Source organism: Coregonus lavaretus (genome assembly GCF_964263955.1).
Source record: "Coregonus lavaretus genome assembly, contig: HAP1_SCAFFOLD_7251, whole genome shotgun sequence".
NCBI lineage: Eukaryota > Metazoa > Chordata > Actinopteri > Salmoniformes > Salmonidae > Coregonus > Coregonus lavaretus.
The window spans coordinates 1-27,868 of NW_028163866.1; the positions used below are offsets into that span (position 1 = coordinate 1).

Here is a 27,868-nt window from a genome sequence, read left to right on the forward strand (position 1 = left end):
TTACGTTCATGGTTATGTTACGTATGACGAAAGCGCGTAAGTGCAAGCCCTCAGAAACCCATAGAGATTGTATTGAAAGCTCTGATATTTGAAAAAAAAAAAAAATTTACATGAGAGGCTATGACAGACTTCTGGGGCGATTTTCAACCTGACTGAAATCGCCCCAAAAGGGGCGGGGCCTTCCACGGTGGTTTGATACAACGTGTTATGTAGCTACTGTAGCTAGCCAGTTTGTCGCGTTTTGATTGAGATGAAACTGGCTAATGCACCGTTTTATTTTCTCTTCCTCAGGGCTACAATTTGGGACCACAATCAGTCATTTAAAAATGAAGTGTCCGTCCAACTACGAGGAACCCCGGTTTCCATGCAACATGGAGAAACATGTCACATACGGCGGCAGGTAGCTTAGTGGTTAAGAGCGTTGTGCCAGTAACCGAAAGGTCGCTGGTTCTAATCCCTGAGCCGACTAGGTGACAAATCTGTCGATGTGCCCTTGAGCAAGGCACTTAACCCTAATTGCTCCTGTAAGTCGCTCTGGATAAGAGCGTCTGCTAAATGAAAAAATAAATAAAAATAAAATAAAAAATAAACATACAAGGAGTCGGGCCTGAAAACCTCCCCACTAAAGGAATGCGTCCAAGTAGTAGTCAAACCACAGCTCTCACCATGTGTCACCACCGCTGCCAACTTTTGCCTCAAGGATGATGTGAAAGGTGTTCACAATAAGGAGAACAACCAACATGATGGGGTACTTGACGAGGTAAACCTAGGCTGTGAAGCATTCGAGGACAGCGGTTTCCTCTCTTTACAGAACAGCCAGATAGAGGACGTTGATAACATAAAGGAACTAGAACAGTCTCCAGGACAGGATATATTCTCCCCATGTACTCCAGTTGCTGATTATCACAAGGCTAAGCATACTGCCTCAAAACTCCCCATACTGAAGTTTCAACACGCTGTATGCCAAGATCTCGCCAACAGTTTCAAGAGGACCCATAGCTATGACTGGTCTGTCATTAGCCGGCTAGCAGAGGACTCCGGCCTTGAAAGGGTTTTGGGTGGGAACATGGGCCTTGAATGTATGGCTGTTTTAAAAGCACTGCTGGAGAGGGACATGAAGCACATCCTCACCAGGATCCTGCATCTGCTAGGAGATGTCGACTTGATAAGGTAAATGACAAATGTAATAAGGTAAACATGTGACCTTTACTGGTCCTATGACAATTGTACAGGTTTTTCAACATGGAAATGTTTTTATACTCTTATCATGTATTCATTCATGGTGGTTTTCTTCACAGCTGTAGAAAAGTGAGCAAGACCTGGAGAAAAATCTACCAAGACAAGTCTGCACTCCGTAGATGCGACCAGGCTAAACAGAGACTCAGGGTAAGCGCTAACATTTAACTGGGGTTCCTTTAGTCATTGTATACCCTTTATCAGGTGTCAATGGTTTTGAACCACATTGATGGTTTGTTTTTTTTAGCTTGCAGAGGCTCCAAACTTTGCTAATCCCTTATGCTGATATGTTCTTAATCTGGATTCATTTACAGGGGCTCCTTCAAGTACTTCAATCTTAATTACCTAACCATAGGGTAATCCACTGCATGAATATTGTTTGGTAAATGGCAATGTCCGTTTTTGTTGTAGGACCCAAGAACTTCTGTAGGACTGGAGAATGTCGGCTCTTTGACACGAGACGCCGCCCTGTCCCGGGTTGTAATGACCTGTATGCAGAGGGTAGCTTCAACCCCTTATCCATAAGTCTAGCTATAGGATGCTCTCCCAGAGAGAAGGCACACCGTCGCTGTACTGCTCCCAGCAATCTCGCTTCAGAGAATACCAAGCGGTGACGGTTGCGCTATTCACTTTGCATGTAAAGGTTCAGAGGACATGATGGTGCTCAGTGTGTGTACTTATTGAGAGTTGGTGTCACCCTTCAATCAGTTCTAAGAAAGTAATTGACATGTTCATGTTACAAATGATACAATGAGTGAGTTATGCTCCGTAGCCTTATACATTCTTTGCTTGTGTTCTCTAGGCTGCCAGTTTGCTGAAGCAGCACGAGTCGCTGAAGCCCTGTAAGCGCTGCGGCTCTCCTGCCAAGCACAACGCAGATGCCATGAGGGCCACCTGTACCCGCCTCAGCTGTGCCTTTGACTTCTGCACCCTGTGCCAGGGCCCTTTTCATGGCTCCTCAGCCTGCCACACAGGGCTGGCCCGGGGGCCTAGCAGCTCCAGAGCCATCCTCATCGGCAGCGCTCGCAGCAAGAGGAACGTCAGGCGCCTGTGAGATCAACGCCGCCCTGGATGAAGACTCAATAACGCACCTTTTTTAAAAACCAACTAAATTTTAACTATTATTTAGTAGTTTTATTCATGGACCTTTTAGCCCACTGCCTCCTCTCCACATACCAAAGGGATCTCGGCTATTGGAATACCCTGTATTAGAACACATTGTATTCTGTGACAATCCCGTGATGCCAGGTATTCGGCATTTGTCGTCAGAAAGCGACAATCTTACTGGAAGCCAAAAACAGAATGTTTACCTGAATTGTACATTCATTTTATATTTCTTAATGGAATATCCGTCCGTAAATATATTTGTCTGTTAAATGTGAAATGTAAATATTTATATTGTTGAAATAAATTTATCTTTTGCGATTTTCTAAATTGTTTTGTTTTTCTCCCAATTTATTTTTCTAAGCTACATACCGCCAGAAAACGCGCATGCATGCACAAACTTATTTTCTGAATTTAATCAAGCCGAGCATGTCACAATGCCACTTGCTTCAAAAGAGCTGACAACTGGTGAAACTAAGCCATTCATCCATTGGTGCCATACTGCAATGTATTTTCCAATGTAATTGGTAGTCCAGTCTTGTGGCTTTAACAAAGGTCTGCGGCCTCAACATGTCACCTCTTTTATAAAGGAGTAATGAAGCCATTGATGCCAATGAATTCATGAAAATGCATTACTTTTTAATTACAAATGAATTTCCACCAAGCTGCAAATGATTAACCTCAACTATGGCTCTCTCCTCTTGCTCCTCTCCCACATACTGCACAGAATTTCATATGCTTCTCTGAAATCCTCCGATTACTCACTATCTGGAAAGATGCATTGTTAACCTTAAGGAGTTGAAGACTAGGCATAGCTGAAAACGGACATTCTTTACACATTGACACCAGTGATTCATACTCCCTTCATGGTCAATGATTTCAGGCAATTAAGATATCATCAGTACATTGCTCAGGATAGCCGCTCAGTGGATTACTCTACTGAGGGTTTGATAATGTGCTATATCCGACTGACAACAGACCCATTATTCTAACAGTTTAGAATGAGGTGCAATTTGTTTTATGGTTCCTCTGTATGCCCATCGGAGTGGAGCCAAATCACACCTGTCTAAAAGCAACTCATGAGGTCCATGATAAGTTGACGACCCTCATTTTTTATGCAGACTAAAGGCTACATCATGTCAAACAAATTACTGGTATTCTCCAATAAAATCAAATTGGATGTGTAGGCTTATCTGTAAAGTTCATGTGTTTTTCACATATTGGGGGCATTTCATAATTGAGAAATGTAACAGCGATACTATACTGTACGTTCAATTAAAAAGTCTCTGGGTAATACAAACACAATTTCTCCCCAGTCTGACTAAAATTGATTTCATAGGCCTTATCTGCTGCCTGAAATAATCAGTGGTGCTTGCTCAAAGTCTATATGGTAAAGCAACGGGCCAACTTATTTCACAATTGTATCATCTTTCAATAGTGAAACATAATGCTCTCTGTGCATTAAAAGCATTTTGCTGTCACTCAAAAGAGATGCCTTTGTTTTTCTCCTGCAGACCCAATACATCAGTGGTTTTTCCAATTAGCCTTCCTCTCAGTGCACGTCCTCCCAGTCCATCGGTGTCTGGCCACAGTTGTGTCAGCTCCCTCTGTGCACCTCTATCCTGGGGTTGCTCTCTATTGCTGCCTGCTACACAAAATGTCAATGTGCAGTTGACCGTTCCGGCATGTGTCCTGCCAGCCGTGGTGACAAGTAGCCATTTTTGTGACTTCCCCCTCCTGCTCTGGGCAACGCCCTCGGGGGTGGAACTACACTGAACAAAAATATCAACGCAACATGTAAAGTGTTGGTCCCATGTTTAATGAGCTGAAATAAAAGACCCCGGAAATGTTCAATATGCACAAAAAGCATATTATTCAATATGCACAATTGCATTTTATCAATGGAAATTTGAATGCACAGAGATACCGTGACGAGATCCTGAGGCCCATTGTTGTGCCATTCATCTGCCGCAAAACCCTCATGTTTTAGCATGATAATGCACATCCCCATGTAGCAAGGATCTGTCCACAATTCCAAGAAGCTGAAAATGTCCCAGTTCTTCCATGGCCTGCATACTCACCATACATGTCACCCATCGAGCATGTTTGGGATGCTCTGGATTGACGTGTACGACAGCGTGTTCCAGTTCCTGCCAATATCCAGCAACTTCACACAGCCATTGAGAAGGAGTGGGACAACATTCCACAGGCCACAATCAACAGCCTGATCAACTCTATGCGAAGGAGATGTCGCGCTGCATGAGGCAAATGGTGGTCACACCAGATACTGACTTGTTTTCTGATCCACACCCCTACCTTTAAAAAAAAAGGTATCTGTGACTAACAGATGCATATCTGTATTGCCAGTCATGTGAAATCCATAGATTAGGGCCTAATTAATTTATTTCAATTGACTGATTTCCTTATATGAACTGTAACTCAGTAAAATCGTTGAAATTGTTGAATGTTGCGTTTATATTTTTGTTCAGTGTAACTAGCACTTTTCCTCCCCCTCTCAACCGCCCCCTGTTTATATCTTCCAATAATAGATTGTAGTGTAAAGGAGAAAAATATTATTCATATATGTAGAGTATACAAAGAAGAAGATGCGATGCCCTAGGCTACCACTGAGTCAAACAATCAACATGTTGGCCGCTCAAATGACTGATAACTGTTGATTGGGATTTTCTGTCCAATTGGATTATAGTCACTATTTCTCACCTTCACAGAAGCGTTCTTATTCTAGATAGGTTCTTAAAGTAAGGCCATACACATTTACTTAAATGTTGAACGGATTCCCCTCTTCAATTTAATAAAAAAAAAAAAAAAAAAAATATCTGAAAAAGTGATCCTGAGGCCCATTGTACTGAAAAAGTGCACGATTAGAGGATGCTTCCAGTAAAGAGATACACAACTTCCTCTTGGATTATGGCTGAATTATGCCTCTTTTAGCATCCCCAAGAGGCTATCATCTCTTAAAGTTGGTTGCCAGGTGTTGAACTAAGGTCACTATAGTATTTTAACAAGAAGGTCCACTTCTTGATTTGTATTTGCTTGCCACACAATCTGTTAAACATTTATTTACATTTGTATGGCCTAAATACTGAAAAAATTAACTAGGAATCTGTCTCATTCCATTATTTGTTGTGAACAGTTATTTGACTTATTAGTCCAAAAATAGTTCTGACATTAAATGTGACATTTTGAGTATGACCCACTTCTGATGTATTCCTGATCGGTCCTTATACTAAAGTCAGTTGTAGAGATTTAGATTTAGTGAATAGAGTATCGCCCATCCTAAATTTGAACATTTTCCAAAATCACATCTTTAATTTTCTCAGTGCATCTTGTGACCTCAGGGTATAAAAAAGGGTTGGAATTCTGTGAAACCAGCCAAACATGGACAGGAATGACTGTGAGTTGAAAGGAGACAGCCTTTGACTGTGAGTATGTATCAGATGGCCTTTGTGCTCTAACCAGATGATACATCTTTTAGCTGCCCTTTCCAGGACAGATTATCACATTGGTCATTTATTTCTCTGATTTATTGAACTCCAGCAACACTGGGACACTTCTCCAAATGAAACCTCACAATTGAAGTCATTAGACTTTCACACAATCAGGTGTTTACCTACCCTGTTTAGGTCAACAGTGGTCGTGTATGAGTCATACGAGGCATACTACAGTAACTTACTTTAATTGATCTGATTCGGACAATTTTCAGATATTCTCTTTTTTTCCCATGCCAAATCAGGCAAGTTCCATGATTGTGTTTGCCAACATCTGCAGCGAGTGTCTTCTGTACCTGATAACAGCAATACCTTCCCTGTGTCCACAAAGATGCAGAGGTCGATATGATGTATGTGTCGTGACCATCTTTGTATCTGTGCCATTATAGCGGCTTTGACAGCATGGCAAGTGCCATTGAGGCTATCTCCATTTTGAAGTAGGACATTTTCTTCTTCACGATTGGCTGATCCCTCCTAATGACCCGGTTGGACGTGACTCCAACAGGGTCACCAGGAAGGATCAGCCAATGAAGCTGGAAGTCCCACCCAGTTGACTACATTAAAATGATGGAAGCCCTCAATGGCGCTGCACATGCTAAGACGGCCTTTTGGCCACTAGATGTCTCTATCATTCATTATGACCATGACCTTCAAGTCTGCCACGGCCTTTTAGAGCAGTTTGACACTGAAACCCAGCGGCCAGAGACAACAGCTTATACAATGAGCCTGAAGGACAGTTTCATGAGTCCCAGAGGAATTCTGAACATATGCCTCTGTAGGGTGGCTGAAGGAGCATTGTGATCTACAGATCTTCTACTCTACTAGAACATTGGTAATGCTGGCTCTTTGATTGGGTCATTTTCCCATCAAAGAGCCATTTCGCTAGCCTGACTACCCACCCACCATGGCTCTGGCCCAACGCCACGCCCACTTGCGTTTCTTCTCTACCACGAGTCTGGATTTGTTTTCCTCTCCGACGTCTTCTAGCGATCACATTCTGACCATTCTGATTGGTCCAAGAAACCGACAGGTTGGGCCAACATGATTCATAAATCATTTTACATTACATTTTACATTTTAGTCATTTAGCAGACGCTCTTATCCAGAGCGACTTACAGGAGCAATTAGGGTTAAGTGCCTTGCTCAAGGGCACATTAACGTCATTTAGCAGACGCTCTTAGCCAGAGCGATTCACAAATTGGTGCGTTCACCCTATAGCCAGTGGGATAACCACTTTACAATTGGGGGGGGGGGGGGGGGGGGGGGGGGGGGGGGGGTAGAAGGATTCCTTGATCCTATCCCAGGTATTCCTTAAAGAGGTGGGGTTTCAAATGTCTCCGGAAGGTGGTGAGTGACTCCGCTGTCCTGGCGTCGTGAGGGAGCTTGTTCCACCATTGGGGTGCCAGAGCAGCGAACAGTTTTGACTGGGCTGAGCGGAAACTATGCTTCCGCAGAGGAAGGGGAGCCAGCAGGCCAGAGGTGGATGAGCGCAATGCCCTCGTTTGGGTGTAGGGACTGATCAGAGCCTGAAGGTACAGAGGTGCCGTTCCCCTCACTGCTCCATAGGCAAGCACCATGGTCTTGTAGCGGATGCGAGCTTCAACTGGAAGCCAGTGGAGTGTGCGGAGGAGGGGGGTGACGTGAGAGAACTTGGGAAGGTTGAACACCAGACGGGCTGCGGCATTCTGGATGAGTTGTAGGGGTTTAATGGCGCAGGCAGGGAGGCCAGCCAACAGCGAGTTGCAGTAGTCCAGACGGGAGATGACAAGTGCCTGGATTAGGACCTGTGCCGCTTCCTGTGTAAGGCAGGGTCGTACTCTCCGAATGTTGTAGAGCATGAACCTGCAGGAGCGGGTCACCGCCTTGATGTTGGCGGAGAACGACAGGGTGTTGTCCAGGGTCACGCCTAGGCTCTTCGCACTCTGGGAGGAGGACACAGCGGAGTTGTCAACCGTGATGGCGAGATCATGGAACGGGCAGTCCTTCCCAGGGAGGAAGAGCAGCTCCGTCTTGCCAGGGTTCAGCTTGAGGTGGTGATCCGTCATCCATACTGATATGTCTGCCAGACATGCAGAGATGCGATTCGCCACCTGGTTATCAGAAGGGGGAAAGGAGAAGATTAGTTGTGTATCGTCAGCGTAGCAATGATATGAAAGGCCATGTGAGGATATGACAGAGCCAAGTGACTTGGTGTATAGGGAGAAAAGGAGAGGGCCTAAAACTGAGCCTTGGGGGACACCAGTGGTGAGAGCACGTGGTGCGGAGACAGCTTCTCGCCACGCCACTTGGTAGGAGCGACCGGTCAGGTAGGACGCAATCCAGGAGTGAGCCGCGCCGGAGATGCCCAGCTCGGAGAGGGTGGAGAGGAGGATCTGATGGTTCACAGTATCAAAGGCAGCAGACAGGTCTAGAAGGACAAGAGCAGAGGAGAGAGAGTTAGCTTTAGCAGTGCGGAGAGTCTCCGTGACACAGAGGAGAGCAGTCTCAGTTGAATGACCAGTCCTGAAACCTGATTGGTTTGGATCAAGAAGGTCATTCTGAGAGAGATAGCAAGAGAGTTGGCTAAAGACGGCACGCTCAATAGTTTTGGAAAGAAAAGAGAGAAGGGATACTGGTCTGTAGTTGTTGACATCAGTGGGGTCGAGTGTTGGTTTTTTGAGAAGGGGAGCAACTCTCGCTCTCTTGAAGACGGAAGGGACATGGCCGGCGGTCAAGGATGAGTTGATCAGCGAGGTGAGGTAGGGGAGAAGGTCACCGGAGATGGTCTGGAGAAGGGAGGAGGGGATGGGGTCAAGCGGGCAGGTTGTTGGGCGGCCCGCAGTCACAAGTTGCAGGATTTTATCTGGAGAGAGAGGGGAGAAAGAAGTCAAAGCATAGGGTAGGGCAGTGTGAGCAGGACCAGCAGTGTCATTAGACTTAACAAACGAGGATCGGATGTCGTCAACCTTCTTTTCAAAGTGGTTGACGAAGTCATCCACAGAGAGAGAGGAGGGGGGAGGGGGTGGGGGGGGATTCAGGAGGGAGGAAAATGTGGCAAAGAGCTTCCTAGGGTTAGAGGCAGATGCTTGGAATTTAGAGTGGTAGAAGGTGGCCTTAGCAGCAGAAACAGATGAAGAAAATGTAGAGAGGAGGGAGTGAAAAGATGCCAGGTCGGTAGGGAGTTTAGTTTTCTTCCATTTCCGCTCCGCTGCCCGGAGCTCTGTTCTGTGAGCTCGCAGTGAGTCATCAAGCCACGGAGCTGGAGGGGAGGACCGAGCCGGCCGGGAGGATAGGGGACACAGAGAGTCAAAGGATGCAGAAAGGGAGGAGAGGAGGGTTGAGGAGGCAGAATCAGGAGATTGGAGGGAGAAGGATTGAGCAGAGGGAAGAGATGATAGGATGGAAGAGGAGAGAGTAGTGGGAGAGAGAGAGCGAAGGTTGCGGCGGCGCATAACCATCTGTGTAGGGGCAGAGTGAGTAGTGTGGGAGGAGAGCGAGAGAGAAAAGGAAACAAAGTAGTGGTCGGAGACTTGGAGGGGAGTTGCAGTGAGATTAGTAGAGGAGCAGCATCTAGTGAAGATGAGGTCAAGCGTATTGCCTGCCTTGTGAGTAGGGGGGGACGGTGAGAGGGTGAGGTCAAAAGAGGAGAGGAGTGGAAAGAAGGAGGCAGAGAGAAATGAGTCAAACGTGGACATAGGGAGGTTGAAATCCCCCAAAACTGTGAGGGGTGAGCCATCCTCAGGAAAGGAACTTATCAAGGCGTCAAGCTCGTTGATGAACTCTCCAAGGGAACCTGGAGGGCGATGGATGACAAGGATATTAAGCTTAAATGGGCTAGTGACTGTGACAGCATGGAATTCAAATGAGGAGATAGACAGATGGGTTAGGGGAAAAATTGAGAATGTCCACTTGGGAGAGATGAGGATTCCTGTACCACCACCCCTCTGACCAGATGCTCTCGGGGTATGCGAGAACACATGGTCAGACGAGGAGAGAGCAGTAGGAGTAGCCGTGTTTTCAGTGGTGATCCATGTTTCCGTCAGCGCCAGGAAGTCGAGGGACTGGAGGTTGGCATAGGCTGGGATGAAGTCAGCTTTGTTGGCAGCAGAACGGCAGTTCCAGAGGCTGCCTGCGACCTGGAACTCCAGGTGAGGGGTGCGTGCAGGGACCACCAGGTTAGAGAGGCAGCAGCCGCGCGGTGTGGTGCGTTGTTTGTGTAGCCTGTGCAGAGAGGAGAGAACAGGGATAGGCAGAGGCATAGTTGACAGGCTGTAGCAAATGGCTACAAAAATGCAGAGGAGATCGGAATGAAATGAGCTAAGCATCTGGGAGAGGAGAGAGGGGGGGCCTCCCTCACCAAAAACTTCTACCTCAGAAACTAAAATTGTTTCACTGAACCACCCGAACAAAAACTCTCCCAACTTCCACCTTTAGAAATCAGAATTGTTGTGAACCACAGTTGTTCAATGTTTAAAGGAATAGACTCAACCCACTTTATTCAGCTAGGTAACTATGACACCATAGCTGACTAGCATGCTAGCATCCAATAACACACAGTTTAACACACAGTTAAGCACCAATACTTGGTCACAACAAACCACCAATAGTGTGTTAACTAGCTAACTAGCATGCTAGCATCCAGTAACACACAGTTTAGCACAAACACTTGGTCACAGCAAACCACCAATAGTGTGATAACACACTAAACAGATCATTCGTGTCTGTGTCAAGTTCCTTTCATGACGCAGCAATGATTCAACGTTGGCTAGCTAGGACAAGTATATTGTAATTAGCTACTACCGTACAGTTCGCTGGTCGTGTTGGGTAGCTAGCAATGGCCACTGTGTTGACTTTGTTTGAAGAACGGCTAGCTAGCTAGCTTCGTGCTACACCCGGCACACAATGGCTACTGTGTTGACTCTGACTCTGTTCGAAAAAACGGCTAGTTAGCTCGCTTCGTGCTACAGCCGGCACGGCGGAAGACACTGCCAAGACACAGTAACTACCCACGATACCTAGCTATGACGCCGTAGCTAACTAGCAAGCTAGCATCCATTAACACACAATTAGCACCAATACTTGGTTACAACAAACTGCCAAGAGTGTGTTAGCACACTAAACAGATAATTCATGTCCGTGTCTAGTTCCTTTCATAACGCATAACGCAGCAAAAATTAAACGTTGGCTAGCAGCACATTAACATTGGAAACCGCTAATCGTTACCAGTAGCTACCCGCTAGCTAGCTAGCCTCGTGCTTCGATACTAACCTACAATAACCTACGGAAACCTACAAAAACAACAATACTAACCTATGATAAATACAATACCTAACTACAACTAACTACCAACCTACGATCTAATACATGGTTAAGCTTTACTCAACACCATATGAGAAGCTCTCCACCGTTGCTAATCGTTGCTAATCGTTACCAGTAGCTACCCGCTAGCTAGCTAGCCTCGTGCTTCGATACTAACCTACAAAAACAACAATACTAACCTATAATAAATACAATACCTAACTACAACTAACTACCAACCTACGATCTAATACATGGTTAAGCTTTACTCAACACCATATGAGAAGCTCTCCACCGTTGCTAATCGTTGCTAATCGTTACCAGTAGCTACCCGCTAGCTAGCTAGCCTCGTGCTTCGATACTAACCTACAATAACAACAATACTAACCTATAATAAATACAATACCTAACTACAACTAACTACCAACCTACGATCTAATACATGGTTAAGCTTTACTCAACACCATATGAGAAGCTCTCCACCGTTGCTAATCGTTGCTAATCGTTACCAGTAGCTACCCGCTAGCTAGCTAGCCTCGTGCTTCGATACTAACCTACAATAACAACAATACTAACCTATAATAAATACAATACCTAACTACAACTAACTACCAACCTACGATCTAATACATGGTTAAGCTTTACTCAACACCATATGAGAAGCTCTCCACCGTTGCTAATCGTTGCTAATCGTTACCAGTAGCTACCCGCTAGCTAGCTAGCCTCGTGCTTCGATACTAACCTACAATAACAACAATACTAACCTATAATAAATACAATACCTAACTACAACTAACTACCAACCTACGATCTAATACATGGTTAAGCTTTACTCAACACCAAATGAGAAGCTTACCTCCTGCTGACCTCCAGCTAGAGAGCTAGAGAAAAACACGACCTCTCCCGAATGCTGCTGCTCAGAATAAATCACGTCACTGGCTTGTATACTCTGATTGGTTAGAGACGATCCAATTGCTCATGACTTTGTTTTGTACAATGGCCCACATTTTCTCGTCAGGCAACCATTTCACTACCTTTCGCTCTTCTCTGCTTCTCTCAACCCCATATCTCTCAGTATGAGATGGTGACACACACACACACACCATTTACATAATATACATAATATATCACAAACAGTGGTTGTTGCACATGCACATGTACAGACACAATCTGCGGGTTGGTGTATGACAAAGCTCTGGACCATGTGACACTGATTAGGAGTGACTGGCTCCTGTCGCCCAGCCATATGTCACACAGACAAAGGTAGACCCCATGCTCTCACAGAAACAGGAGTGGGGTGGCCAGGAAGCAGCACTTTTCCCCCCTGAAATCAGCCCCCCCTTACCAAACACTCTGATCCTTTGAGAGTCAGTACTGAATCACCACACACAGACAGTATCATTAGCGTATGAAACTGGTCTAGGAAGAGTGGTCCAACACTCAGCTAAGTAATTACCAAGATACACTACATGACCAAAAGCATGTGGATATCTGCTCGTCAAGCATCTCATTCCAAAATCATGGGCATTAACATGGAGTTGGTCCCCCCTTTGCTGCTATAACAGCCTCCATTCTTCTGGGAAGGCTTTCCACTAGATGTTGAAACATTGCTGCGGGGATTTGCTTCCATTCAGCCACAAGAGCATTAGTGAGGTCGGGCACTGATGTTGGGCGATTAGGCCTGGCTCGCAGTCGGTGTTCCAATTAATCCCAAAGGTGTTCGATTGGGTTGAGGTCAGGGCTCTGTGCAGGCCAGTCAAGTTCTATCTCGACAAACCATTTCTGTATGGACCTCACTTTGTGCACAGGGGCATTGTCATGCTGAAAGGTGAGGAATCCCCTTTAAGAGGAATAAGTAACGTGTTCTAGTCTATGTCTGCATTCCAACTAGCACCCTATTCCCTTTCTAGTGCACTACTTTTGACCAGGGCTCATAGGGAATAGGGTGCCATTTGGGAGACAGCCATGTTTGTTGAATCCCGGGTTCACCAGGTCCCAAGTGCACTTCAAAGCATCACTACTTACCACCTGATAGAGGGAGGTGACCAACACCCCTAGTGTGGCAAAGATCATCCCCAGGAGGTTGAACTTCACATCATAGTAGGAGTTCAGGATCACACCTAATGTTATGGGCACCTAGTAGTGGGAAAAGACAGACACATCAGGTAAATAGCGTTACTGTAACTGTAATCATAAAAATTAATGAAAAAAAGTTTGGGTTAGGCATTAGGGTTAGTGTGTGGTTAGGGTTAAAGGGATACTTCGGGATGTTGGCAATGAGGCCCTTTATCTACTTCCCCGGAGTCAGATGAACCATTTGTATGGCTAATGCATGCAGTTTGAAGGAAGTCGCTAACTAGCATTAGCGCAATGACTAGAAGTCTATGGATATCTGCTCGTGAAAGTACCTCTAATGTCCTTCATACTGGACACAGAGATTTTCTGACTTTGCCAGCTAGTGACCACTCTGCAGAGCTGCCTCCAGTATATCGATCATCTCTATTCATTGTAGAGCGTAATCCCTGTACATTTTTGTGGGAATGACATTGGAACTACGGAACATAATTTATTTAGTTTTGATCATATTACCAATTTCTGGGTGGTTATGATTTATTATTTTCAAATTATATTATTATTGCCAATTTCACATAGGTCGTCAAATTTGGTTTATTCCAAGATGGTCAAAAATGTATTTGTATTAACCAAATTCTTTATACACAAATACAGATTTTTGAAGGCTACCCCCTTATTTATTTTTTGAAAGACAGCTTGATATTTTTTTGCAATCATTAAGATTGGTTAAAAACAAACATGACCGGAAACTCACTGCTACCTTTGAAACATACATATGTCTAATTTTATGTATATAAGACCTCTGTGATGTTTGTAAAAGTTTGTTTTCTTAAACCTGTGTGCTTGATTATGTACTTTGCTAAATGTTCATTTTGAATGTATAATTCAACTTCGGTATATGTTTGTACAATTAGAAAAGTATTTAATTTTTAAACAAAAAAAAGTCATCTCAATAAATGCCAATCTGACCATTCTGTATGGAATGCTAGCTACATTGTAGCAGTCAGCAGCATTGGTACATTGTAACCACTACATACCAAAGTCAATTTGATCTTGGTGGAGAATGTCTTCTTGTAACACAGTCTGTATGACAATGATCACAGGAGTTGTCATCGCTTTGGCCAGCTGGTAAGTGCCAATGGTGTTGTTTTGTAAGGACATATTGGTGAAAGCCACAGAAGCTGAGAGCGAGCCAGATAATTTTGGTGGCAAATATGTCCATCTTCTGGCATACCCATAGTCCAAGCCATGTCACCACGAAATGGATCAGCGTTAGTCATGTTTGGGAAGCCATAGTGAACATAGATCCATTTGTTGATGAAAACGATGCATATCGACGACAGCAAATTGGCCAATAATCCAATGACGAGGCGGCTGTTCGAGAAAAGGTGTGAAAGTCGGTTAGCCATGGTCCTCTTGATAACCGTCCTGTAAAATCTACCTATAGGGTTCAGTAGTACTGTATAGTATGAATCTAGCTTGCTAATGTAAACCAACAAATTCAAGTAAAAATGTCTACCCTCTGCCAGTTGTGCAACGCTTTCATACTTTTCCCATCGCATGTTGATCATATAGGGAAAAAAAAGAGCCTGGCTGCAACTTAACGGGAGTAGTGACGTCAGATGAAGCGACCTTTACTTCCGTTTTTTCTGCGAAGAGAACTAGCCACGTCAGTGCCCTACAGCGCCTCCCCGTGGAGACTTTGGAAAGTTGAAGGCGATAACCTAAACTATTTATTCTAGACATATACAAGGTCTCTCAAACCTTCCTTATACTCTTCTAGATTCAGATACGGATTTGCATCCAGCCTGTGCACGGCCCAAAGACAAACAATATTTCAGTCAAGTCACTTTTATTGTATACGAAAATGCAGAAAATCATTCACTCCATTACATAAAATTTGGCAAAAAAAATAAAAAGAACACAAAAAAGAAAAGAAAACAAATGTCCAGGTGGGGTGTATTTATGGTTGGATCTCGTACCCCAGCGGGTCCAGACTCTTATCCAATAAGAGAAGAGACGACTCCCTCATCTTCTGAAGGAACTTCCTCAGCTCATCTTTGGAGAACACCTGAGACAGAGAGAGAGAAGAGACAGAACATAGTTAGCAAAAAGAAGAAGAGGATGGGAAAGTAGAAGAGTGGAAGAGGAGACAGCAATACAGTGACAGGGAGAGATGCTGTGAGATGGTGTTGTATTGAGCTATAATGCTGTGAGATGGTGTTGATATTGTATTGAGCTATAATGCTGTGAGATGGTGTTGATATTGTATTGAGCTATAATGCTGTGAGATGGTGTTGTATTGAGCTATAACGCTGTGAGATGGTGTTGATATTGTATTGAGCTATAATGCTGTGAGATGGTGTTGTATTGAGCTATAATGCTGTGAGATGGTGTTGATATTGTATTGAGCTATAATGCTGTGAGATGGTGTTGATATTGTATTGAGCTATAACGCTGTGAGATGGTGTTGATATTGTATTGAGCTATAACGCTGTGAGATGGTGTTGATATTGTATTGAGCTATAATGCTGTGAGATGGTGTTGATATTGTATTGAGCTATAATGCTGTGAGATGGTGTTGATATTGTATTGAGCTATAATGCTGTGAGATGGTGTTGATATTGTATTGAGCTATAACGCTGTGAGATGGTGTTGATATTGTATTGAGCTATAATGCTGTGAGATGGTGTTGTATTGAGCTATAATGCTGTGAGATGGTGTTGATATTGTATTGAGCTATAATGCTGTGAGATGGTGTTGATATTGTATTGAGCTATAACGCTGTGAGATGGTGTTGATATTGTATTGAGCTATAACGCTGTGAGATGGTGTTGATATTGTATTGAGCTATAACGCTGTGAGATGGTGATGGTGTTGTATTGAGCTATAATGCTGTGAGATGGTGTTGTATTGAGCTATAATGCTGTGAGATGGTGTTGTATTGAGCTATAACGCTGTGAGATGGTGTTGATATTGTATTGAGCTATAATGCTGTGAGATGGTGTTGTATTGAGCTATAATGCTGTGAGATGGTGTTGTATTGTATTGAGCTATAACGCTGTGAGATGGTGTTGTATTGTATTGAGCTATAATGCTGTGAGATGGTGTTGTATTGAGCTATAATGCTGTGAGATGGTGTTGATATTGAGCTATAATGCTGTGAGATGGTGTTGTATTGAGCTATAATGCTGTGAGATGGTGTTGTATTGAGCTATAATGCTGTGAGATGGTGTTGTATTGAGCTATAATGCTGTGAGATGGTGTTGATATTGTATTGAGCTATAATGCTGTGAGATGGTGTTGATATTGTATTGAGCTATAATGCTGTGAGATGGTGTTGATATTGTATTGAGCTATAATGCTGTGAGATGGTGTTGTATTGAGCTATAATGCTGTGAGATGGTGTTGTATTGAGCTATAATGCTGTGAGATGGTGTTGATATTGTATTGAGCTATAATGCTGTGAGATGGTGTTGATATTGTATTGAGCTATAATGCTGTGAGATGGTGTTGATATTGTATTGAGCTATAATGCTGTGAGATGGTGTTGTATTGAGCTATAATGCTGTGAGATGGTGTTGATATTGTATTGAGCTATAACGCTGTGAGATGGTGTTGATATTGTATTGAGCTATAATGCTGTGAGATGGTGTTGATATTGTATTGAGCTATAATGCTGTGAGATGGTGTTGTATTGAGCTATAATGCTGTGAGATGGTGTTGTATTGAGCTATAATGCTGTGAGATGGTGTTGTATTGAGCTATAATGCTGTGAGATGGTGTTGATATTGTATTGAGCTATAATGCTGTGAGATAGTGTTGATATTGTATTGAGCTATAATGCTGTGAGATGGTGTTGTATTGAGCTATAATGCTGTGAGATGGTGTTGTATTGAGCTATAATGCTGTGAGATGGTGTTGTATTGAGCTATAATGCTGTGAGATGGTGTTGATATTGTATTGAGCTATAATGCTGTGAGATGGTGTTGATATTGTATTGAGCTATAATGCTGTGAGATGGTGTTGATATTGTATTGAGCTATAATGCTGTGAGATGGTGTTGTATTGAGCTATAATGCTGTGAGATGGTGTTGTATTGTATTGAGCTATAATGCTGTGAGATGGTGTTGTATTGAGCTATAATGCTGTGAGATGGTGTTGTATTGAGCTATAATGCTGTGAGATGGTGTTGTATTGAGCTATAATGCTGTGAGATGGTGTTGTATTGAGCTATAACGCTGTGAGATGGTGTTGATATTGTATTGAGCTATAATGCTGTGAGATGGTGTTGATATTGTATTGAGCTATAATGCTATGAGATGGTGTTGATATTGTATTGAGCTATAATGCTGTGAGATGGTGTTGTATTGAGCTATAATGCTGTGAGATGGTGTTGATATTGTATTGAGCTATAATGCTGTGAGATGGTGTTGATATTGTATTGAGCTATAATGCTGTGAGATGGTGTTGTATTGTATTGAGCTATAACGCTGTGAGATGGTGTTGATATTGTATTGAGCTATAACGCTGTGAGATGGTGTTGATATTGTATTGAGCTATAATGCTGTGAGATGGTGTTGTATTGAGCTATAACGCTGTGAGATGGTGTTGTATTGAGCTATAATGCTGTGAGATGGTGTTGTATTGAGCTATAATGCTGTGAGATGGTGTTGATATTGTATTGAGCTATAATGCTGTGAGATGGTGTTGATATTGTATTGAGCTATAATGCTGTGAGATGGTGTTGTATTGAGCTATAATGCTGTGAGATGGTGTTGATATTGTATTGAGCTATAACGCTGTGAGATGGTGTTGTATTGAGCTATAATGCTGTGAGATGGTGTTGTATTGAGCTATAACGCTGTGAGATGGTGTTGTATTGAGCTATAATGCTGTGAGATGGTGTTGTATTGAGCTATAATGCTGTGAGATGGTGTTGATATTGTATTGAGCTATAATGCTGTGAGATGGTGTTGATATTGTATTGAGCTATAATGCTGTGAGATGGTGTTGTATTGAGCTATAATGCTGTGAGATGGTGTTGATATTGTATTGAGCTATAACGCTGTGAGATGGTGTTGATATTGTATTGAGCTATAACGCTTCATCAGCACTGATGTGAAAGAACTGGACAGGTGTCAGATGACGTGGAAGAGAGGAAGCCACACTAGACTATTAGGTGAATCTCAATAGTGTTTCCTTGAAGTCACAGTAGACTTGAGAAGCAGATGGTGGCAGACAAAGGAAAGGAGACAGAGAGGGGAGAGGATGAAGCCACTGTAGACTGAATTGAGATGCCCTCAGCCCAGGTCAGACTCCAGCGCAGACCATAGAAATATAATTTCTAGACTACAGTACAGACCTCATAGAGGCGGTGTTGGTCTGAGGCGATGATATCAGCCAGTCTGAGACTCTCCTGGTGGCGTTGTGTTCTCTGCAGTACTGTCTGCAACAGGAAGGACATCATGGGCAGACAGAGTCTACGGAGCAGCACCATCTGGTGGCCTCTCTCTGGGTCCTCCTCCGTATCCTGGAATAGAACAAGTGGTAGAAGTAATAATGTGTACCTAGAAATAACACAGTTGTACTGGAGACAGAGCTAATACAGGCTCAAACGCTAACCTAGCGCTGAGCCCTCACGCCACCAATCACTAACGGTAATACTCAGTTACAGACAGACACACACCTCTCTGACGTCGACCATCCAGCCCCCGTCCACAAACAGCAGGACGTTGTAGATTCTCTCCTTCACGTCTTCAGTCAGAGCCTCCAGACGGCCGGTCCAGTTGTCGTGTTCCATCTACAGGAGAGGAGGTCACACTTTAACACACCTTTTTTTTTTTAATTTAGTCAATAGGCTGTTACGCTAAATAATAGCGTTGCTAGCATTAGCGTTCTTCGTCTGATCCAGAACCAGCTACACTAACAAATTAAACTCCTCACCAGTTCTACCGTAACACAGAGACTGATCTGGGATCAGCTACTCTAACAAATTAAACTCCTCACCAGTTCTACCGTAACACAGAGACTGATCTGGGATCAGAGTGTATTGTGTACCTGGTACTCCTTCTCCTTCATCTCGAAGGCCACCTTCTCAGTGAACTTGGCCTGGGCCGGGGGGGCTGGGCTTCTGAGGGGGGGAGTTCATGTGATGGAACCACTCATTGAACGCCTCATGAGCTTCCTGGGGGGGTAACACACACACACACACACCTTATACAACTACAGGAGTCCCCTCTAAAAACGTTTAATAAACAGACGAGTCAATCACAGTGCTGCGAGAGCTTGTCCCCTCACCAGGTAAGCGCGGATACACAGGTGTTCCCTGATGGCGTTCTCATCCTCTGCAGGAAGGGGCGTGTCCAGGCCTAGCTCCTCCCACTGGCTGTATATCTCCCTCATTGAGTCCTCTGGGACCTTACCAAACACCTCCTTGGCTGCATCGTGTTTCTTAGAGGCTGGAGGAGATGAGAGAGAGAGGAGAGATAGCAATGGGTCAACAGCATGGTTGAAAAAGAGGGAGATTTTCAAAAGGTAGCCAATACAATGCAATGTTTGTATGGGCATGTGTTAGTAGTATGGGAAAGGGACTACCTCACACAGGAAGCATTGATCTGTTTCAGAACCGTGAGTGTGTGTGTAACGTACCCAGGAACTTCCTCATGATGGCGTTGCTCTGTTTGAGGGCCTCAGCTCTCTGGGCGGGGTCAAACACCAGCCAATCAATATGCCCTTTTCACGATGACGTCATCTAACTTCCGCCTTTCCGCGTAGCAGGTTAACTTCACTTCCGTTCGCCCGTAACCTGAGACTTCTCAACGAAAATACAACTGTTGACCACTAACTAGCAAGCTAGCTACTTGAAGAAATTCCAAAAGGTACGTTTAAGTTAAATTAGTAAAGTTAAGAGTAATAATGTTTACGTATATGCAATGGTTTGTAACTTGCTAACGTTATTGTTAATTCATAATTGTTCACTGCCTTAGTTACTTAAAAGTGGGCTAACGTTAGCTAACAACAACTTAGTACCAGATACCGATAACGTTAAAAGGTAGCGTTACATTGCTGCCTGGCTGTAATGTAACAAGTTTACTTAGCTAGCTATCTAACCCTTTGTTAGGCAGTTAGTTTATTCATGAATGTATAGTAACTCACCTATTCAAATACTGTTGTGCATGATAGCTAGATAAATATTGATTCCTGGTCAAAGCTGAATGTTAATTTAGCTGTTTCTTTTCTCCCGGTGTCTGTATCGCAACAGTATCCCATCCAACACCGAAGCATGGCACAATCTTCGAGAAGATGCTATTGCAGTGTACCATTTTGTTCAAACAACAAACAGAAATTCCCGTATCTGAGTTTTCACGATTTCCCTGTTGATGGAGAAATACGTGCCCGTTGGGTGAGGGCGATCAGGAGAGATGAGGGACCAAGTTTTAAGATTCTTCGTGGGAGCACCTTTGTTTGCAGTCAGCACTTTCCCCCTGAGGATAGATACACATCGGCCAGTGGACGGATCCGTATTAAACAGGGATCAGTGCCGTCTAGATTCCACTGGAATGATTGGGGTAAGGATAGGTAGACAGCGTTAAACGTAATACTACTGTAATCCAATAATATATTACTTGTACAAAATGTTTAATAATTTAATCCTGATGCAATATAGCTGCTACATTTTGTCATTTTAGGGACTGAAAAGTGATTACCAAAATGTATCATGACAAGCATATGGTTAATCTCACAAGCTCGGGAGTCAGTTTACCAGCGAGCAAGAAAGCGTCTTGGTGTTGCTGTCCTGGATGATTCTGATCATGAGATGCCTGACAGCACAGAGGGTGCTTTGCCTGCAGTGACAAACGATCACGACTATGCCTGCCGTCCTTCTCCTGGTTAGTATTACAAATAAGAGTAACCATGTATCTGTTTGGCAAAAAAAGTAAAAGTATATGGCAGTTAAGTAAAAATACTATTTTATACTACGATTTGGAGTAACTGGTCTCTCTGTGAAAAGACTTGGCGTTTTAAACCTCATCCATCTTAGAAGCTTCTTCAGTTTTATTTATTGAAAATGGGATGGGATAGATGAGTAATAACTAACCTACCAACATGTATGCTTTTTCTTCCCCTTAAGGTAAACTGGACAGTGCTACTCAAAGAATTCGAGAGTTGGAGCTGCAAGTGTTGTCCCTAGAAATTGAGATCCAGCACCTGACAGTTAAGAAGCAGCATCCACTCCTTTTTAATTTTTGTGTCACAGATGAGGACTATCGCTACTACACACGATTCAGCTCAAAGGAGGTCTTCACTGTGTTTTGGGATTCTGTTTATCCCTCTGCTTCACGGCTTGTATACTGGTCTAAGGCACAGCAAACGGCACATGTGACACCTAGCCCTCACCGAAAACTTCCACTTATTGATGAACTATTTATGTTTCTGTGTCGTGTTGCAGCTGGGCTTCAGGAGAAAACCTTGTCTACCATCTTTGAGGTCAGCCTGTCCACAGTTAGCCGCATCATTTTAACATGGACTAGCTACCTTTACCAGGTTCTTGGCTCACTGCCGGTGTGGATGACAAGAGAGCAGGTGCAGGCCACAATGCCTGATAAGTTCAAGCTCTACTGCCCTCAGGTGAGAGTTATAGTAGACTGCACCGAGATCCGCTGTGAAACACCATCCTCCCTCTCACTACAGTCAGAAACCTTTTCGAGCTACAAAAATCACACCACCTTTAAAGGGCTGATTGGTGTAGCTCCATGTGGTGTTATCACATTTGTATCAAAGCTCTACACAGGCTCCATCTCCGACATGGAAATAACACGGAAATGTCAGATCTTGCATTTACTTCAGCCCGGAGATGAATTAATGGCGGACAAGGGTTTCCTGATCGAGAGGATGTTGTCAGAAGTGGGGGCAACACTCGTCATCCCTCCACTGAAAAAATCTCCTCAGCTCAGCAGGGAGGACACTCTTAAGACCCAGGCCATCGCCCGGCTGAGGATTTTAGTCGAGAGGGCCATACGGAGGGTGAAGGAGTACCATATCTGGGATGGGCTTGTTCCTCTTTCCACAGTGGGTTCAGTGAATCAGCTGTGGGCCATCTGCTGCCTCATGTCGAACTATCAGGGACCTCTTGACATTAAAGGAGACAAACCAGTCTGATGTTTTTGTCAACTGGAAGTTGTATATTTCCTGAGTAAGCTAGATGGGCTGTAAATAGAAGTACTTTTATATTACTGTATTGTATGTACAAAAAAATGTAAATATGAATTAACTTTGTTGGTAATTTAATTGATCTAATGTTATACTGTATGTTTTTGTTAAGGGTAATAACTTTTTCATAGCTATTAATGAACCTAATGTGATATATTGTAAAAATATCCAACTATTAACCATGTTATGTGCTTATGTGTCATGGCACTGATGGAACTATTAAATATATGTTTGCAAGCAACTGCTTCCAATCCTTTTTGATTTTGGTAAGAGCATTTACAACATCGCAATCCTTTTCAAAATTTGTATTTCAATACATAGATATACAGTATATAACACAATTAAGTTCATTTGCAGTTAAAGAAAAACATGTCGACATTTACATCACAATCCTTTTCAAAATGTGTGTTTCAGTACATAGGAGATATACAGTATATGACAAGTTAATTTGCAGTTAAAGAAAAAAATGTCAAAGGTTCACCTTCCACATTTACCTTAACACTATTTACACAAAATTCTGCCTTATGTTTTATAACTTAAGAAGACATCCATGTAGATGTTATAATAGAAATGATCAAGCTTCTGTCGCATTGAGTGGATAATCTCCTCATCCCTAAAGATTCTCTCAACTGTGAAGTCAGTGCGGGTATCTGTAATGAAGTCACACCACTGAAGTCCGCTTAAGGCGAGTTGGCCTTGAACCTGATAGTAGTATTTGTGGCTCTTCTTAAGGCAGGCCTGGCCTTTAACTGTGATCAGGTGTTTAACTTGGGTAACATTTTCAACATCGCAACTCTTAACCTCAGCAAGACCAAATGGTGGTGCTTCTGTTGGGCAGAAGACTTTAGCATCCGGGCTGGCTGCAAGGTGAGGTGAATCAGGGTGGATGATGACCCCGCATTGTTTCAGAGAGACATCACAAAAATCAGAATATTGCCTCAGTATCTCAGGTTCCAGATCCAACCCTCTTCTCATAGCAGCTGTCTGAGGAGTTCCTCTCAGAATGCGGGTTGCCAAAGCCTTGGCAGACAACTCCCCACGAACATGGCATATTTCACGGAATCTGCTGGCTGTCAGTCGGGGTTTGCGTACCTGGCTCCACAGCTGGCATTCTGACTGCATTCTTGTTTCTGCTTCAATAGCAGCAGACATCTCCTCTGACACAATCAGGCTGTCCAAATGACATTGTTGTATGTAGTTGGGCTCAAAATCAATGGGAAATTTAAAGTTGTAACCTTCAATAGGCAACTGAGGAAACTCACTGGCACCAGGGTGTTTAATAATATCTCTACTTAATTCTAGAGGGCACTGGTAAGAAAGCACAGACCCAAATGGCACAGGGCCAAATTTAGAGTCCACCAAATTAAGGCCCTCAAGCCCGTGCAGCAATTTGCAAATCCCTGGTTGTGGACGGATGTCTTTCAGTTTCTCAGCACTGGCCATGACGTGAGGATCCGGAATAGGCCCTGGCATGAAAGTGAGATATGTCAAGTTTAGATTTCATTAAATGCCACCTTATCTTTTTCACTAAAAAAGACAACCACACTCATCCAGTCTCGTACATGCTTCTAATACAAATAAAAAAATATCCACTGAAAGTCTATATAAAAAGTAACAAATAATAATCACTTTTATGTTTGTATTATTTTAGAAATGCACTAAAGTCTTTGTGCTCTAGTACAGGCGGGGGCTCATTCAGACTCACCATCATAGGCTCGGTACAGTGTGCACTTCACTCCAGCTCTGACACTTGTTTTTTTCTTAGCCGCTGGTTTACACACCGCCATATCATTGGTGGCCTCTGGTACAATTCCCTGTGATATAATAATGATGAACAATACATTGTCAAAAGTCAATACAAACTGCAAAGTTCTGCATCAGTGTAACAAATAATATCTGACCTGTGTCCTAGGCCGGTGCCAGGTCTGCAGTGCGCTGGTGCATGACAGAGGCAATGGCACTGTCTTAAAGCCCATGGTAACATAGTGAGCACTTTGAAAAAGAAGTGCTACTATGTGATTACATAGTGCTTTCCCAGCAGAGCAGGAACATGACATGTGATTGAGTACCACAGGAACCTCTGCAGAGTCTAGTGTAACCTGTTCATAGAGACATAACAATTAGTGCTGTACTTACAAAACATTTTTTCTGCGTTTCATTATAAACTACTGTACACAATTTTCAAAACCCAATTTCTTTTTTTAATTAAGAAAAATTGGCTGTTCTGAAACCTTTGACAAGTAGTGCCAACACTTATCGAAAATTTGAACATTTTGAGTTATCACAGAATCTTTCCCAGTCTTTATTGCCGTCAACAACCCACATCGGTTTGTAAGAATTTCGTTGTGTATTAAGTTTAATGATACAAAATCAGAGCTCAGACTGAGAAACAAACTGATCCACAGTGGAACTTTGTGGAATCATTCTTATTAAATCTGCAACCGCAGCAAAACACAACAAAAAGAAAACTTATCTATCTTACCCTATCTTATCATAATGTTAGAGAACTGTTTATCTGAGAAACCTGAAGCCGATGAGCCTCCTCATTTTTCTTCATGGACCTGTAACATCGCCCTCTCACTGTCACCTCACCGTTAACTACACTTGAGACTGTTTCAATACAGTGATTGGGAGAAAGGGCGCAGCATTAGCCATTAATACATTACTGACTCTTATCTTACGGTCGATACAAACAGCAGTAATATTAAAAAGAGGCTGCAAAACAGAAACTCGTCAGCTCATAACCTTCGCTAGCATAGGGCTAATTTAAGCTAAATAAAGATAAACACGTACCTTCATAATCAAACAGGTAACCTTCAACGAAGAACTTGTAGCCTTTATCAAGCTTCGATCTTGAAGTAAGGGACCACTTGTCAGCAAGTCGTTCTACGTCGTTAAGTCGTATTGGTGGCAGATGTGAAAGGGACTGGGTGAACTCCATAATGATGTGCTACTAGCTAAGCGTTCCTAAGCGACACCGGATGTAAACATAACCTGCATCGCGGCAGAACGGAAGTTGTCTGACGTCACGTGAAAAGGGCCCATTGGAGGGTTCCATCTACTAAAGATGCGCGGGAAAAAATATGTTATGTCAAGGTCTTTGTTTTGCTAACGTTAGCGGCCTTGTGAACATTAGCTATATATATATTTATTTATTTTCTCCGATAGCTGAGTGTACACGGACAGAAATGGACTCCAAATACCCACATCTGGTAACTATGTATTTTCGTTGTAACTAACTAGCTAGCTAAGGAACGAAGAAGCTACGTTTTGCTAGCAAACAAACGTTACATAATAATGTACCGTATGCAGTGAAAAACTAGCTAACGTTAGCTACCTGACTGACTTTAGTTAGCTAACTTGTTAGCTATCCCAGCTGACAATCACTCATGCAAAATGTCAATCTATCTTTTTCACAGGCGAGACCTCAGAAGAAGCTCCGTAAAGTGAGGTAAGAAACCTCTTCTAGGGAACTTGGTATAGTGATAAATAGTAATGGCGAACTTTTGTAGGCACTAACTCTGCCATGGTTCGTTCGTTGGACAAAGCCTATGAGGAAAATAAATGCGTTTTTGGATTAACGCCGAAAATCAGGTCTGTGTTGAACACAAGTTTAGGAGATATAATACGTTTGGTTCTATGAGATAATCTTCATCAGCTGACGTCACTTTTTGTGAGTTACATTGAATTTATGTAATCATTAAAATCACGATGGCTTCGTAATTAATACAGCTAATGTTCGCATAGAATAAAACGTATAAAATCTCCTAAACCTGTGTTAACCTCAGACCGTAGTGCCTGGACACAGCCCTTAGCCGTGGTATATTGGCCAAATACCACAAACCCCAGAGGTGCCTTATTGCTATTATAAACTGTTTACCAACGTAATTAGAGCAGTACAAATCTGTTTTGGCTGTACCCATGTTATACGGTCTGATATCACGGTTTTCAGGCAATCAGCATTCAGGGCTCAAACCACCCAGTTTATAATGGAGTTAGGTATCTATCTAGCACCTATGTGAAGTTGGCCACAATAAGGATGAGCCACAATAGTGGAATTTAATTGAATGTGATGCAAATGTATACAAATAGTGGACTAGATAATGCTTGACAAGGTTGGAATGTTATATAAATTCAACAAAAATATAACATTTTGTTAATTTGACAAAAATAAATAAATCAGTTGAAATTGCACTGGATGCATTAGACTTAAGAATTGCATTGGGGGCATACTGACGTCTACATTTATATTGCACTATACAGTCTTACCCCATTTCATGGATCAACAATCCTTAGGTATCAGTCTACTCAGTGACACACAACTATCAGTGTCGTCGCTCTTATTTCCGGGCTTTGACTGTGGGAAATCACCTCCCTGTCAGCTTATTGTGCATATTGACAAGTACATTTTTAGTATTTATTAGGATCCCCAATTAGCTGTTGTCAAGGCAGCGGCTACTCTTCCTGGGTTCCAAATGTTCTTACGTTACACCCTTATTCTAAAATGTATTAAATGTTTTAGTCATCCATCTACACACAATACCCCATAATGAGAAAGCGAAAACAGGTTTTTATAAATTTTTGCAAATGTATTACAAATAAAAAAACAGAAATACATTATTTACATAAGTATTCAGACCCTTTGCTATGAGACTTGAAATTTAGCTCAGGTGCATCCTGTTACCATTGATCATCCTTGAGATGTTTCTTCAACTTGATTGGAGTCCACCTGTGGTATATTCAATTGATTGGACGTGATCTGGAAAGGCACAGACCTGTCTATATAAGGTCCCACAGTTGACAGTGCATGTCAGAGCAAAAACCAAGCCATGAGGTCGAAGGAATTGTCCATAGAGCTCAGAGACGGGATTGTTTCTAGGCACAGATCTGGGGAAGGGTAACAATACATTTCTGCAGCATTGAAGGTCCCTACGAACACAGTGGCCTCAATCATTCTTAAATGGAAGAAGTTTTAAAACACCAAGACTCTTCCTAGAGCTGGCCGCCCGGCCAAACTGAACAATCGGGGGAGAAGGGCCTTGGTCAGGGAGGTGACCAAGAACCCGATGGTCACTCTGACAGAGCTCTAGAGTTCCTCTGTGGAGATGGGAGAACCTTCCAGAAGGGCAACCATCTTTGCAGCACTCCAATAATCAGGCCTTTATGGTAGTGGCCAGACGGAAGCCACTCTTCTGTAAAAGGCACATGACAGCCCGCTTGGAGTTTGCCAAAAGGCACCTAAAGGACTCTGTCCATGAGAAACAAGATTCTCTGGTCTGATGAAACCACGATTCAATTCTTTGGCCTGAATGCGAAGTGTCACGTCTGGAGAAAAACTGGCACCATCTCTACGGTGAAGCAAGGTGGTGGCAGCATCATGCGGTGGGGATGTTTTTCTGCTGCAAGGACTGGGAGACTATTCAGGATTGAGGGAAATATGAACGGAGCAAAGTGCA

General features: G+C 43.1%; 3 protein-coding genes and 2 pseudogenes across 5 annotated transcripts; 2 read left to right on the forward strand and 3 right to left on the reverse strand.

Annotated features, from left to right (window-relative positions):
* The first annotated feature begins 196 nt into the window (after positions 1 to 196).
* Positions 197 to 2,727, forward strand: LOC311117694 (F-box only protein 5-like; annotated as a pseudogene). The gene is made up of 5 exons: positions 197 to 400; positions 602 to 1,170; positions 1,299 to 1,386; positions 1,648 to 1,846; positions 2,039 to 2,727. The product of its transcript is annotated as an F-box only protein 5-like (transcript).
* A 10,097-nt stretch (positions 2,728 to 12,824) lies between these two features.
* LOC311117695 (solute carrier family 35 member E3-like) lies at positions 12,825 to 14,989 on the reverse strand (annotated as a pseudogene). Its single transcript has 2 exons — positions 14,237 to 14,989; positions 12,825 to 13,262 (listed from the first exon to the last, which is right to left on the reverse strand). The product of its transcript is annotated as a solute carrier family 35 member E3-like (transcript).
* A 66-nt stretch (positions 14,990 to 15,055) lies between these two features.
* LOC311117698 (nuclear pore complex protein Nup107-like) lies at positions 15,056 to 19,929 on the reverse strand. Its single transcript, XM_084192625.1, has 6 exons — positions 19,851 to 19,929; positions 19,500 to 19,660; positions 19,260 to 19,386; positions 18,889 to 19,002; positions 18,565 to 18,732; positions 15,056 to 15,270 (listed from the first exon to the last, which is right to left on the reverse strand). Exons 3-6 carry the CDS (start codon positions 19,278 to 19,280, stop codon positions 15,163 to 15,165), a joined length of 411 nt encoding a protein of 136 aa, XP_084048751.1. The 5' UTR covers positions 19,281 to 19,386; positions 19,500 to 19,660; positions 19,851 to 19,929; the 3' UTR covers positions 15,056 to 15,162.
* A 1,084-nt stretch (positions 19,930 to 21,013) lies between these two features.
* LOC311117696 (uncharacterized protein) lies at positions 21,014 to 22,653 on the forward strand. The gene is made up of 2 exons (XM_084192623.1): positions 21,014 to 21,091; positions 21,334 to 22,653. The coding sequence occupies exons 1-2, from the start codon at positions 21,019 to 21,021 to the stop codon at positions 22,359 to 22,361; spliced, it is 1,101 nt and encodes a 366-aa protein (XP_084048749.1). The 5' UTR covers positions 21,014 to 21,018; the 3' UTR covers positions 22,362 to 22,653.
* A 49-nt stretch (positions 22,654 to 22,702) lies between these two features.
* Positions 22,703 to 24,443, reverse strand: LOC311117697 (uncharacterized protein). Its single transcript, XM_084192624.1, has 2 exons — positions 24,118 to 24,443; positions 22,703 to 23,878 (listed from the first exon to the last, which is right to left on the reverse strand). Exons 1-2 carry the CDS (start codon positions 24,197 to 24,199, stop codon positions 22,935 to 22,937), a joined length of 1,026 nt encoding a protein of 341 aa, XP_084048750.1. The 5' UTR covers positions 24,200 to 24,443; the 3' UTR covers positions 22,703 to 22,934.
* Positions 24,444 to 27,868: the final 3,425 nt, after the last annotated feature.

Bases quoted from the DNA above. Each gene is read 5' to 3' on its own strand.
- LOC311117696 (XM_084192623.1), top strand. From the start codon at position 21,019: ATGCCTGACAGCACAGAGGGTGCTTTGCCTGCAGTGACAAACGATCAC. The intron at 21,092-21,333 runs GTTAGTATTACA...CTTCCCCTTAAG, and splicing joins TGCCTGCCGTCCTTCTCCTG to GTAAACTGGACAGTGCTACT.
- LOC311117697 (XM_084192624.1), bottom strand. From the start codon at position 24,199: ATGGCGGTGTGTAAACCAGCGGCTAAGAAAAAAACAAGTGTCAGAGCT. The intron at 23,879-24,117 runs GTGAGTCTGAAT...CTTTCATGCCAG, and splicing joins ACTGTACCGAGCCTATGATG to GGCCTATTCCGGATCCTCAC.
- LOC311117698 (XM_084192625.1), bottom strand. From the start codon at position 19,280: ATGAAGGAGAAGGAGTACCAG. The intron at 18,733-18,888 runs GTGTGTGTCTGT...GTTCTATTCCAG, and splicing joins GGATGGTCGACGTCAGAGAG to GATACGGAGGAGGACCCAGA. The intron at 15,271-18,564 runs GTCTGTACTGTA...TCTCTGTCTCAG, and splicing joins ACCAACACCGCCTCTATGAG to GTGTTCTCCAAAGATGAGCT.